The 13,809-nt window shown below is 38.8% G+C and overlaps 1 protein-coding gene across 3 annotated transcripts in view; it reads right to left on the bottom strand.

Moving 5' to 3' along the window:
- Positions 1-1,197, bottom strand: part of LOC107565716 (Y-box-binding protein 2-A-like) — a 25,490-nt gene extending 24,293 nt beyond the window's left edge. For all 3 annotated transcript variants that reach the window (XM_016250977.1, XM_016250978.1, XM_016250980.1), the window contains exons 1-2: positions 1,081-1,197; positions 149-212 (exon numbers count right to left, since the gene is read on the bottom strand). In XM_016250977.1, coding sequence (XP_016106463.1) covers positions 149-212; positions 1,081-1,147 — 131 coding nt within the window. In that variant the 5' untranslated portion in view covers positions 1,148-1,197. The remainder of the gene's footprint in view (positions 1-148; positions 213-1,080) is intronic.
- Between the last annotated feature and the right edge of the window lie 12,612 nt (positions 1,198-13,809).

Here is a 13,809-nt window from a genome sequence, read left to right as displayed (position 1 = left end):
GTTGGTTTGTGGTTGGGGGTGGGGGGGGGGGGGGGGGGGGGGGGGACACTAGTGGTCTCAGACGTTTGGACTCCACAGTATCCATCAGACTGTGTCTCTGTGCATATAGTTAGTCAGGTGAGCGGTCATTTCAGTATTATTAACATACCTATTGATGAAGCCATATCCATTGCGCACATTGAACCATTTCACAGTTCCCTGCACACCTGTCGCTGCAATAGAGAAGAAAAATAGTATATCACCATCTAGTGAGAAGATCTGACAGGATTCGTATGCTCAAGCAAAGCCCGAGGAACCAACTCATTTGAACATTGTGGGTCATGTGTATGAATCAGCTACAAACTTTGAGAGCCTTCAACCTCTTAGGCCACTCAAGCGCAGCCGACAATTTTATCCAAGACATAAAGGTAGACGAACATACACGCGTTTTTGGCCCGATAGGAAGGACATAATCTTATTATTATGTGATCCAGCGGGTAAATATGGGCAATTACAAATGGCTCATTATGTAAATCTTTTACCTAACGACATGCAGCACACCTGCAGTTAAATCCCTCCCACAAAGCACATGGTGACAGCGTGCAGAAATGTGGGTCATCAATGCAGTCTCACTGTGTAAACAGTCAAACGCTGGCCTGCTTCAAATATGGACAACTTTAGATCCTACCAGACATGTTCCTTTAATTTCGCTTTATTCTGTAATTACAGAAACAGAATATTAAATCCCAACAAGAGACAGAATGTCCAGTGATAAGTTAAGAGTTATAAATGGTAAAATAAGTCAGGATGACGGTAACCGTGGTTTCTAAAAAGCATTTATCTACAGCTTTCTCGATACAACATGTAAAGTCGCACGTGGAAGTAGTGAATTCAACTTTATTTCTGTCCGCCACAAAAATGAAACCATTTTCTGAAAGACGATACTGTCGAAATGTAAAGCAAAATACAAGACACAAACGGCAATTGTCAGTAAAGTCTGTCAGTCACGTTTCACCCCACATACATGACGTGTTCATTTCTATCATCTGCAGTATGTTTTCAATAAACGTATTATTGTCGCTGAAGTCACTGAACCCCTACCGATAACTTTTCTCTCGGGCTGAGGTTGCTCAGATTCCTCTGTGTCGCTCATCTTCTCTCTCTGCATTTAACTCCGACTCTCCAAACTTTTACTTGTGTGTCCACCTCAAACTTTTTATCTAGATTCCCTGTCAAGAAGGATCGACTCAGCCTCGATTTAATTGGTGTTCAAGCGACCAATCCGCGAGGTCCATCTTCATTCTCGCGTGATCAATTGGGTGTCAGCGCAATGTCTCGCGCCAAAACCAATAACTTTTTAAAAGTTCATTACGACTTTTGAAAGAAATTTGATAAAAAGTCGCTAATGTTTTCTATATGATTATGTTGTTCATTGTAATGTCATAATCCAGCTTCATCTATCTATCTATCTATCTATCTATCTATCTATCTATCTATCTATCTATCTGTCTGTCTGTCTCTAGTAGATATTTATAGGCTAGATGCCTGTTTTAAAGCAGTAATATGTATTTCCTTACAGTGAGTGATATGCAATACATCAGACAGATTCACTTTTTCCTCTGTAGAGGATATCAGGTGTTGTCAATGGAAAATAAGACAAAGCACAAATAAGTAAGCCTGGTGATTTGATGGAATAGTTTAATATCGTTGTGTTTGTGCCGCCCACCCCTCTTCGTCGCACAACCCGTTCTACACATAAGTCACCAGATTCAGATTTCACTTGACTATATTTAACCACACGATTAGACAAGACTGTATGTGGTCATATTCTTCCCACCTTTATTTGACAAACGTCACTTTTTCACTACTTTTTCTGTAAGTATGATTTTCACCTCTGAAATTATAAAACCGTGTTTGCAACAATGTTAAAAGATCTGTAATGTCTGATCACACCCAGACATACGATATTTTAACTATTTAGTAAACAAAAGATATGTAAATATAAAAATATATAAAAGAGCTACAAGAGAAATTTCCACTACTGACTGATTATTCCAGCTAGACACGAAGCGCACTTTTTACTTCGAAATCGTTGCCACATCGCAAAAGAGAAACAAACATCCTGATTCTACCTCTCACTCACTAGTATAGGCAAAAGTAATAAGTGCATAATAGGAAACAAGAAAAAATAAGACAATATGGCGATTAATAATGAAATTATGTAGCCTATATTGTGACTCGGAAAGCAAACAAATATTTGACTACTGAGAGGTTGGTCTTACTTCATTGTGAAATATCTGTGTATTCCAACTTTATTTTCCTTTTTTTTTTTCTTTTTTTTTTTGCAAGAAACATTTAAATATCAATTATTTCATTCTATCACAGTAAATGATGACCTCTCTGGTCTACTTTATAAACAAGCCCTGGCAGTGTCCTGCACCATTTAGATTAATAGGCTATGGATGCTAACAGATGTTTTTCTTTAGGTATTACACCTCCTTTTGGATTAAAGAGGAAACAAATTATGGTATTAATTAATGACATTTCACAGAATGTGTGTCGAACAGTAGGCGGAGATATTTGACAGAGATTAGTGGTCAGTCATACTTTATTATTCTATGGTCACCAAGCATCTGCAAGCACACACACACACACACACACACACATCAATCAATAAAAAAATAAAAGAAAGCAACCAGTGACTGCCTGTATTTATAAAACAATTAATGACGACAGCAACAACAATAATAATAAATATAGCTGCAAGCAGCGATTACCGAGGTTTAAACACTTAAGACATTTAAGCATACAAGGAAAAATACATTATGCTACATATTATTTAGCAAGGCTGGACCCACCTAAATCAATGATTAAAAAGCATTTTTGGCAAATGCAGGTAATTTACCATAGAAATATGTTTTTTAATGTTTATGACTGTTATAGCGCCAGTTGTGGTCTGATCCCCTTAAAACTTTGCATGTGTGTTTAGAATCTCCTTTTGTGTGCTAAGCAGGTTTTGTGAAATTTTGAGTTTTCCTTTAGGCTTTATTGGATTTTGGGTAAATTTGGACAGGCCCCTTTTCTAAATGACCCCTTTATAGCTTCCCAAAAGGTAAATGTTAATTTCTTTTGATAATTATTGATAATTACTGGCCTAGAGAGTCCAGGGAATTGTTTTTGTTTTTTTCCAAGTATAGAGAAAAACCTAGGACTTAAGGCTGGGCGATATAGCTAAAAAATGTATCAACGATATAATGTTTCATATCGTTCGGTATCGATAATTATTGACATTTTTTATAACCTTATTTAAAACAAAGAGCAATAGAAAAAATGTTTAAATTTAACCACTGTATTTTTAAATTAACCCAATTTATTGAGACAAGCAACAAATATTTTTTGTTTTAACAGTCAAACACACAATACAAATTAAACAAATATCTAATTTCTAATGTTTTATATGCAGATTAAATAGGTCTGAAGGAAACTTTTGGCTTGTCTCCCAAGGCCACAGGAGGGCGCAATGAGCAAAATAATGCAGCAATGTCTATAAAAAAAACCTGCATTACGTCTAAATTAACTCATAAATCAAATGTAATTTCGTAAATTGCATAAACAATTATGAACAAAACAGCATCATGCATTTATGCATTGCTTCCCAGCAAGCAATTTTGCGTTTAAAATACGTCTATTAGACGTCTAAATATAGCCTAAAAATTATTCTAAATAAAAATTTAATTACAATTCCCAACCGCTAGATGGCAATTGTAGCCCTACATGAGACATGACAGCTGGCAACGCGACACACGAGAGTTAGAGATCAGTGTGTTGTGTTTTGAATTTTGTTTTTCCACGAGAGAGCACGAAGTTTACTTGTCGGAGAGCAGCGGGCAAACAAACGATAACGGACATTCCTAATTGGTCTTGTAAGTATCTGTGTTTTCGTTTTGACATGTGTTCATTATTTATCTATATTATTTGTTATTATGTTTAGGAACCGTTACATTTTAGTGAAGGGAGCAGATTGTAGTTGATAGTTCTCCATGACTAGGCCCACGGTTCAGCACGCATGTGTTCAGAGGATTAATTGCAAAATTTAATGGAGTAAAAGTTTTATCATTTGTATGTGTTTACAAACTCAATCGATTTTGAAACAGCGCAAGAAGAGCAAAGAGCAAACAACAGAGCAAACACAGCTTTGACAAAGATCAATCCATATTAATTTATACAGTGAACACACTCAGAAGAATTGGAGAAACTGAGGAGGAGTTTCAACATCTGGAAAAGATCCGGGCAGCAATGGTAAAAAAAAAAAAAAACTAGCTCAGATGTGCAATGCAGCATTAAAACCTAAACAGTACAAACAGAAAACATAATGTAATAAAACGGTAGGGGTGAATTTATTATTCCATGTACATTTGAGGTTAATGTGTGTACTGGGCTACTTTTTAGTTACAGCAGCTATCACTGTGTTGTTATGAAGTCAGTTGTGCCAGACAGTTTTGGAGAGGCAGAGACAGATTGTGGGGGCACTAATAGGGAAAAAATTAAACTGTTGGAATAAAGTGTTTTAAAGGATTAGTGATGGAAAACTTGCAGGTCAATGGGCATCAGTGTTTAAGGTTGGTAAACACTCGTACACAGACGCATATAATACTACCTGCCTGACATTGGCATGTGTTATTCAGGTGTCAAAGTTGTGCAGAGTTGATGGAAGAAACCTCAAAGACAGTGCCGGAGGGATGCTGGACAGGTAAAGCCTACAAATCTTGCCACATTAATCAAACATTGTGGTGTCAATACTCAATAAGCTACAACGCAAATCAGAAATGTAAAAAATAATTCCTTTACTGGTCATTTTGAAATGAAACACACAACATTTACCAGAGAGCTTCTCTCTTTTTTAACACACTGAATGTTGATACACTATATATCTCGTTTTTGTTTTTAGTTGGCATCCAAGCAAAAGAGAATGACTCCCTGTCACAATTAGTGTAATTGGAGTAAAAAATTATGTCAAGCTTTTCTTGTGCTTTTTTTTTTCTTTCTTATTTGGCAGATGCTGTGATGACCAACTTCCCGGCAGCAACAGAGTTGGACTTGAGGAATGCAGTTGGGAGGCATTTTAAACAAGAAATAAAACCAAAAATTAATAATTTCCTTTAAGTTCACTGTTGGTTGTTTTATTTGTTAAAAGTAAACCAACAAAAGGGTTCATCTTTTTTATGTTGTCGTTTATCTGTAATGTTTAATGTTATGTGTGATAACATGCTCTTGATTTGTATTATATATTTTTTATTTTAAATATCTTAAGTTATCTTAAGTTATTTAAAATATTTTATTTTTTCATTTTTATATTTTTATTATCTTAAGTTGTTAAAAACTCCAGATTTTTTAAAATCATAATATTTATATTTAAGTGTATTGTATTTATAACATTTTATTTTGTCATTAATTATTTTGTATTTTTTATCATTTTGTATCGTCTTAAGTTGTCCAAGTTGTTAAAAATGTTATTTTTCTTAATAAAAGCTGTATGTATGGATTGTAATTTTGTTGTCTATTAGACGTTTAATAGCGGTCTAATTGATGACTAGTCTATTCTTGGGCTATGATTAGACGTCTATTAGATTTTCACTGACAGCCTAAATTTAGCCTCATTTAGACGTCTAATAGACGTCTTTTAAACGCAAAATTGCTTGCTGGGAAGTGGGTTACACATAGCCGGAATATATCGGGTCTATACTTAACCGAGACGTTGAAATGACGGCTATTGCTTGCTGGGTTAATTCAAAGAGCCAAAGCGCCAACCACACAGATTGTATTTAAAAAAAACATAAGAGATGCAGTGAAAAGGAATAAACCTCCACAAATTCGCGACGTGTTTTCTAAAGGTTTAAACTGTTTTAACTTTGCATGGCTACATCTCTTGTGTGAGACGCGAGTGCAGCAGTCATATTTGTCCGTCTAAAAATGCGCTGAATATGCATCTGTGTGAATGGCTTGGTTTCGGTTTTCACCTAATCAAGATCTTCTCTGCATTGAGCTTCTATATTTCTCTAATATTTTGAATGCATAACAGCAGCGGCGCATCTCGTGGGCTAGACAAAACATTAAAATGCAATGTCACTTACATCATTATCACCGCATCTCGTGCGCCACTTATGACGCTCCCTGACGCACACCTAACATTCAAATTCAAATGTTTATTTTAAATTCAACTAATATTCTTTTTTTTTTATTCACAATCTCCTCATCACAGGCAGGCACATCACTCATTTCAGCATAATAAATCATAAATAAATAATATTTTCAGCATTCTAAATCATAAACATCTTATGGCGCTTATACGATTCGGCTCGGCACGGCTCAGTACGGCACGGCTCGGCTCGCGTTTCCACTACAGTTTAGTACCGCTTTATATGGCGCGCACTCCGTGCCAAAATTAAACGACCGACTGAACGTCTATTCGAACGTCTTGAGCTTTGAGCGTCTTACACTGCGGGTGACCCACGTGATGACCAGACGTGACGTCAGCGTCTTGAAATTAGCTGGTTTTTAAACATTTAAGGAGCCAAGCTGCTGTGTAAAGACTATAAATGGACATTACAAGCATTAGGCTACAATAAAGATATTTTGTACCTAAAATAATACTCAACCATTTCCTGCATGCTGCTGTAGGCCTGCTGTACTGCTGTACTGCTGAACTTACTGTCAGTGGCGCCTGCAGTATGTATGGCTGAAGGCATGTTCAATGAGCGCTCAGACTGACCTGAGATTTGCCTTGCAAACATTTCAGCAGTTAGTGGCTATATGTGTCCCGTATTTCTGTCGACTGAACCAGCCATGCCATTAATTATGAATTTATCTTTTGCACGCCAAAGTACATTTTTGCATATAAATATTACGCCAAATAGAAACAGAAAATCAAGCTATATGCACCTTCATCATGAGATCGGGTTAGCCTACAACAATTAATTAAGCTATTTTGCAAATGGGAATACAACAAATTCATGACAATGTTTTATATTCAAGCTACCCATAAAATATATAGTGAAAAGTTCTTTAAAAGCATCTGGAATGCAATAAAGTAATTGTTAAATCGTTTTTTTAAAGCGTTTGCGGCATGGATTAAAAAATACTAATAGGCAAATAAATAATTCACATATCAGACAAAATTGAGTTGCAGTAAATCCTTTAAATTTTAAGGTATTCAGAACAGAGCAACATAAAAAATCAGAAAATATAAGCAGCTATACAAATATAGCACAAAGCTTTACATATAGCCTATGCCATTATAATTAGTTTTATTTTTTAATTATATAGAATAATACAAATAAAACGCAAATTATAATCGGGCCTTTTTAAGGCTTTTCCTTATTTTTATATTTTAGACATCAATCAATTATGGTGTTGAAAAAAATTACTCACCATCTCCTCATTGGACAGAGAGAAATGCATCTTTACCGATTACATAATGAAATAATTATTTCGTTTTAAAGTAGTAATTTAAAGCTCTCTCTCTCTCTCTCTCTCTCTCTCTCTCTCTCTCTCTCTATATATATCATGTCTGTGAGGCAATTCGTTGAGTTTCAGTTCATCATTCAGCACTCCTGTTCAAGACCAAGATAAAAGAATAATTTAACTCTCTCTCTCTCTCTCTCTCTCTCTCTCTCTCTCTCTCTCTCTCTCTCTCTCTCTCTCTATATATATATATATATATCATGTCTGTGAGGCAATTCGTTGAGTTTCAGTTCATCATTCAGCACTCCTGTTCAAGACCAAGATGGCAGAATGCGCATCCCGTTTTCCTATTTATTTTATAAAAGCACAACGTTTTGTTGATATTGTGAGCGCACAAAAATAAAAGTAGACCCTTTACAGTTCCAAATGATGTATTATTCTTACCTTTATGAGAAAAAATTACGGCGTATTTAGGTTGTTTCCACTGTTAGAAAAAAATGCAAGTGATCGCACTGGCGCCTCCATGTCCTGCAAAGCGTGCTTCAGCTGCCTTCCACTCTCCACACAAACGATTGCTCTCTCTCTCTCTCTCTCTCTCTCTCTATATATATATATATATATCATGTCTGTGAGGCAATTCGTTGAGTTTCAGTTCATCATTCAGCACTCCTGTTCAAGACCAAGATGGCAGAATGCGCATCCCGTTTTCCTATTTATTTTATAAAAGCACAACGTTTTGTTGATATTGTGAGCGCACAAAAATAAAAGTAGACCCTTTACAGTTCCAAATGATGTATTATTCTTACCTTTATGAGAAAAAATTACGGCGTATTTAGGTTGTTTCCACTGTTAGAAAAAAATGCAAGTGATCGCACTGGCGCCTCCATGTCCTGCAAAGCGTGCTTCAGCTGCCTTCCACTCTCCACACAAACGATTGGATATGCGTCTAACAGCGCGCATTTATCTATAGGTTAAACATTTAAACTAACATTGTGATATGCTTGAACTGTTTTATTTCTATAGATTTTATTTTAGGCAAGTCGTGATGATTTGAGAAGGCTAAATTGATCAAACATAGGCTATGATCAACTCACTGTCTGCGGCTGGCCGCTTGGTCGTTACTTTAAAAACAAACAAAAAAAACTTACATTTAACGAACAAAAAATGCTCCAAACGTTTTTCTAAATTAACTTTATATAAAAAAAGAAACGCAATAGAATCACTTTTCCATTATACACAAAACTGAACTATTTTAATAGCCGAAACAGTAGTATAAGCTGTTTTGGGAGAAGGGAGAAAAAAGATGGGCTCGGGCCGAGAATTCTGATGAGCTGTCGGACAAGGCCGGGCTATAGGGCCTATATTTGAGGCCCGTGCAGGGCTCTAGTCCACTTCATCCAACGCTGTTTTGTTCTCTGTTGTTTTTATCTGTGAGCATGCTCTTGATAGATGTATTTGACCATTTTGTTGAGTTTAAAACATGACACATTCGTTCTGCTCTCACTGATCATTTGGTCCTCCCAAAAAAAAAAAAACTGTGCGTCCCCTCGGAAGAAATCCTGCAGGCCCTGCTTGCTGTATTTAAATAAGTAATTAAAGAAAATCGTTGTAGGCTATTCGGCTAAGTCGTTCTGAGTGATAAATTAAAAAAGATCCCACCTGTATATCATGAATATACAAAATAACATGTAATTTACTTGAGGTTCTGCTGAATTCTCCTGAATTACTGTTTTTAAAGGTAATTTAGTCATTTTGATCACGGCTGCTGAAACATCAGTGTTTATATCTGGACCATGAACTGTTACCCCAATACTTACTTTATTATTACATGTTTTCAACAAAGAAATACTAATCTTTTAATGATTAATCGTGCATATGTAGATCTATTTTTGTGTCAATTTTTTACTAGACCTCATGCCATTTTATTGCCGTTTTAGGAGGACAAATTGGTCTTTCAATGTTCCTCACTTAAGTTTTTTAAAAACATGCATAAAAATAAATACATAATATCAAACAAATAACAAATAACTAATAAAAGTGGATAAAATATAAGCATGATCTTTTATTTTCAAAGACTAAAGAGAAATATCAATACTTACTGAATCTTAAAATTACTAAATTATTATTATCATTTAGGCCTAATCAGCTAAATCTGTAAATTCTTTGAACAGACTAAATTTTGTATTTAAGGTTCGTTGATTTTCATGTCTTCCACATACAAACAATGAGCCAGAACAAAATTATTGATCATTTGCATACAATCATATGTAACACGTTCCTATGGGACCGGTGGAAGTGCAAGTAACCGATCGTGTTCCCAACGTGTTGTTTACGTTTACTGAATCTTAAAATTACTAAATTATTATTATCATTTAGGCCTAATCAGCTAAATCTGTAAATTCTTTGAACAGACTAAATTTTGTATTTAAGGTTCGTTGATTTTCATGTCTTCCACATACAAACAATGAGCCAGAACAAAATTATTGATCATTTGCATACAATCATATTAACGCGTTCCAATGGCGACCGGTGGAAGTGCAAGTAACCGATCGTGTTCCCAACGTGTTGTTTACGTGTGAAGACACGTTGTAACACGTTTGTGATATTCCTGACATAAATGTTCTCAATATGACAGTATGTCAATTTTTGAAAATTGTAAATTGTTAGAAAAGTAAATAATTTAATTGTTTGATTGTTATATGTAACACTGTGAACATTGTATAATACTATAAACAATAAAAACGTACTGTATGTCTGCTCTTTGAAAGTAAAACACATACTCAAGCACAGGATTCAGAAAAAAAATATTTAGTGTTGTCTTAGGTGAACAATATCTATATGTATTGCCTGCAAGTCCATTTATAGCCTTTACACAGCAGCATGTCTCTTTACATGTTTAAAAACCAGCTAATTTCAAGACGCTGACGTCACGTCTTGTCGTCACTTGGGTCACCCGCAGCTCCCATACGCACCCATACGCTCAAAGCTCAAGACGTTCGGTTTGACGTTCGATCCGTCGTTCGAACGTTTGATTTTGGCACTGAGTGCGCGCCATACTTTAGAGTGGGTGGGAATATTCACATGTCGTTATAGTTGCGCCGCCTCTACTGCCGAGACTCCAGAAAAACTTTTTCATTCTGTGTCGCCCCATCACGCTCTCACTGGATCCGCTCCTCTGCTATCAAGGAGAGGAACGTCTGTACTTCCTCAACAGACCATGAAACAGCCATTTTTGGTTGTTAAGAAAGGTGCACTCGTTCAAAACAGTTTGTGTTCATCCTTCTTCTTCTTCTTCTTATGATGTTTAATGGCGGTTGGCAAACCAGCTTTTGGTGCATATTCCACCACCTACTGGGATGGAGTGTGAGGCGATGATATCAAGGGAAATGCTAATAAAAAAAACAAAATAAATAAAAATAAAAAATTAATAAATAAATGCATAACAAAAAAAATGAAAAATTAAAAAAAACCTTCTACCTATATTTTATATAAACTTGTTCTTTTCAAAAAATTAATAAGAGCTTCATAACCTTTATGAGAACTGTTTAACACATTCTGTCTGATTTTAATTCCTCTTTTAACTGTATTCTTTCCCTTTCATATGCCCTACAGTTAATCAGCAAATGCTCTACAGTTTGCGTTCGATCCTTCACTGGCTGTGCGCTGATTTAAATCTTCTTCTTGTTTTATGATGAATAACTCCTTAGGAGCCTTATCGCCACCTACTGTACTGGAGGTCATGTAAACTTTCATAGGCGATGAGTCTGAAATTTAGATTTGAGTAAAAAAAAAAAAACCCCATTGGTGGATGTTCCCTCTCATAGGCTCACTTCGATGCTGCGATGACATCATCACTTTGGGAACACCTTCGGTGTGACGAATGTCTGAAGCCCTTATACCATCACGCCAATTCATTGGCCAAATAGCGCTTAGCACCGTCCCCAAAGCGCACGTAGGTGAACTATAAAGCGTGCTGCGCGCTATTTTCATCAGATTTCATTTCCTTCAGGAAGCGAATCATCTGTCGCCCGTAGGAAAACAAACAAAAAAAAATGTTGTGTTCTTAGCTATTTCTCTAAAAAGAGCAGTTTTCTCCTCTTCAGCGGACACGATGAGCTACAGGAGATGCATCGAGCCGTGTGACAGGTTCATCGCAGGAGGAGACACTCATGACAGGTGCGTGCAATGTTTGGGCCTACAGCATGCCCAAGCGGCACTTACCGGCCTTTCTGATTGTCGACACTGTGATAGCCTACGGCTAAAAGCACTGCGCTCGAGGTTCGCGGCCTTCTCAAATAAAGTAGGCCTCGCGTCTAACCCCCGCCATCCCGTTTCTGCGGTTGCCGAGGCGCCGCACGAGATGGTCGCTTGGGGTGACGCATGCGAGCCGAGGCGTTTAGAGGGCGAGTCAACGGAATTTTCTCCTTTTCTCTCACTCTCTCCGGGCCATGTGCAAGCACTCGAAGAGCGCTACGGGGATCCCGTGGTCTTCGTTATTGACAATTTGCGGCCTACCCCGGAAGCTCGCGATGCGATGTCTTTCGGTTGTATACCGTATGATGAAGACGTGCTGTCCACAGCAGCCTCCGATTCATAGGATTTATTGGGCGAACTGTGCAGTTCTCTCCCTCCGAGTGGACAGGAGAAACGCACTTCCCCGTCTTACAGTGAACTATTAGACATTGTAACACGCGTTGTGGATAAGCTGGGGTTAGAGTGGGATAGCGAGCCGGCTTTAAGATGTTAAAATCTTACATGGCCGCTGGGCAGTCCATGGGTGTACTCCAGGCTTATCAGGCAGACGTGCTCAAGGAGCTGGACGAGGGAGAAGGCTTGACTCCAGAGGCCGTTAAAGAGCTCAGACGAGCTACTGACTTGGCGCTTAGGGCTACCAAGCACACAGCTCGGGCAGTGGGCAGGTCAATGGCAGGGTTAGTGTCAGCTGAGCGCCATCTTTGGCTTACTCTCACTGACATTAAAGAGAAGGACAGAACTTTTCTCCTGGATGCCCCCATTTCGAGTGACGGTCTGTTCGGAGACTCGGTCACTACGGTCGTGGAGAAATTTAGAGCAGCGAAACAGCAGTCCGCTGCATTCCGTCAACTCATCCCTCGCAGGGCTAGGGAAGTGGAACATCAGCCACCTGCGGCTCGCTCACGCTCTTCGTCCTTACAGCACCGCGAGGTCCAGCGGCATAAGCCACCGCCTAGGTTACCCCCTCGTAAAGACTGGGGTCCTAGGTCTCGCCCACCGGCTTACGCACGGCAACGCAAGCGAGTAGACCTGAGTTCGACGGCAAAGCCCGCTCGTCCTCAGGCCCCTAATAGCAGTTCCTGATTCCTCTGCTCGTCTTCGGAGGCCAGGCCCTCCTTTAGAGACAGTGTACGAACCGCACAAGCATATTCGACTCTCTCGCTGTGGCCTCCAGACTCCGATCTTGACGGTCCCGCCGCATATTGCGCCTCGGGCAGTTTTAGATCGAGTCCTTACGACGAGCACCTCCTCGGATACTCTGCGCATTCCAGCCTTCAGAGTTCAAGAAAAAGCCCAAGGGTCATGCGAGTATGGCCCGTTTATGACGGCCTCCAAATCTCCCACTGTTGGGGCAATGGGCAGGCCCGACAGAATCGGACATCTTCCCATTATAGTTTTTCCCGCCACTCAGGTGCTTCGGGATCCTATATGAGAAAATCAGGTCTATGTTTCAACCATAGAACACCCAAGACCCCTGGCAGACAACTGGGCCACGTGGAGACGCCTGCCCGATATTTCACGGTGCGTACTACGCACCATTCGACACGGGTACACTATCCAGTTTCGGAAAGGGCCACCTCTCTTCAGTGGGGTATACGACGGTACGTCCTGGGGACGCCTCGATTTTAGGTCAGGAGATCGTATCACTCCTAGAGAAAGGGGCTATAGAGGAGATACTCCCCACTCAGATGGAGTCAGGCTTCTACAGCCGGTATTTTGTTGTACCCAAGAAAGATGATTTTGTCCAAAAGTCCGATTTTGGACTTACGTCATCTAAACCTTGTGCTCAGAGTGAGCAAGTTAAAGATGTTAACAGTAAAGTCCATTCTGTCTCAGGTCCAATCCGGAGATTGGTTTGTGACCATCGATCTAAAGGATGCATACTTTCACATCCAGATCGTCAGTAGGCACAGGAAGTTCCTCAGGTTTGCTTTTGAGGGCAAAGCATACCAATACTGTGTTCTTCCGTTCGGACTAGCTTTGGCTCCTCAAACGTTTACAAAATGCATGGACGCAGCTCTGGCCCCGTTGCAGCTCCAGGGCATCCGAATTTTGAACTACCTGGACGATTGGCTAATACTAGCTCAATCTCAGGATCAGGCACGGATACATCGA

The sequence above is a fragment of the Sinocyclocheilus grahami genome, unplaced genomic scaffold (assembly GCF_001515645.1).
Source record: "Sinocyclocheilus grahami isolate Dianchi unplaced genomic scaffold, SAMN03320097.WGS_v1.1 scaffold1020.1, whole genome shotgun sequence".
NCBI lineage: Eukaryota > Metazoa > Chordata > Actinopteri > Cypriniformes > Cyprinidae > Sinocyclocheilus > Sinocyclocheilus grahami.
The sequence above is the reverse complement of the archived record's forward strand: the minus strand, read 5'-3'. Positions and strand labels throughout refer to the sequence as shown.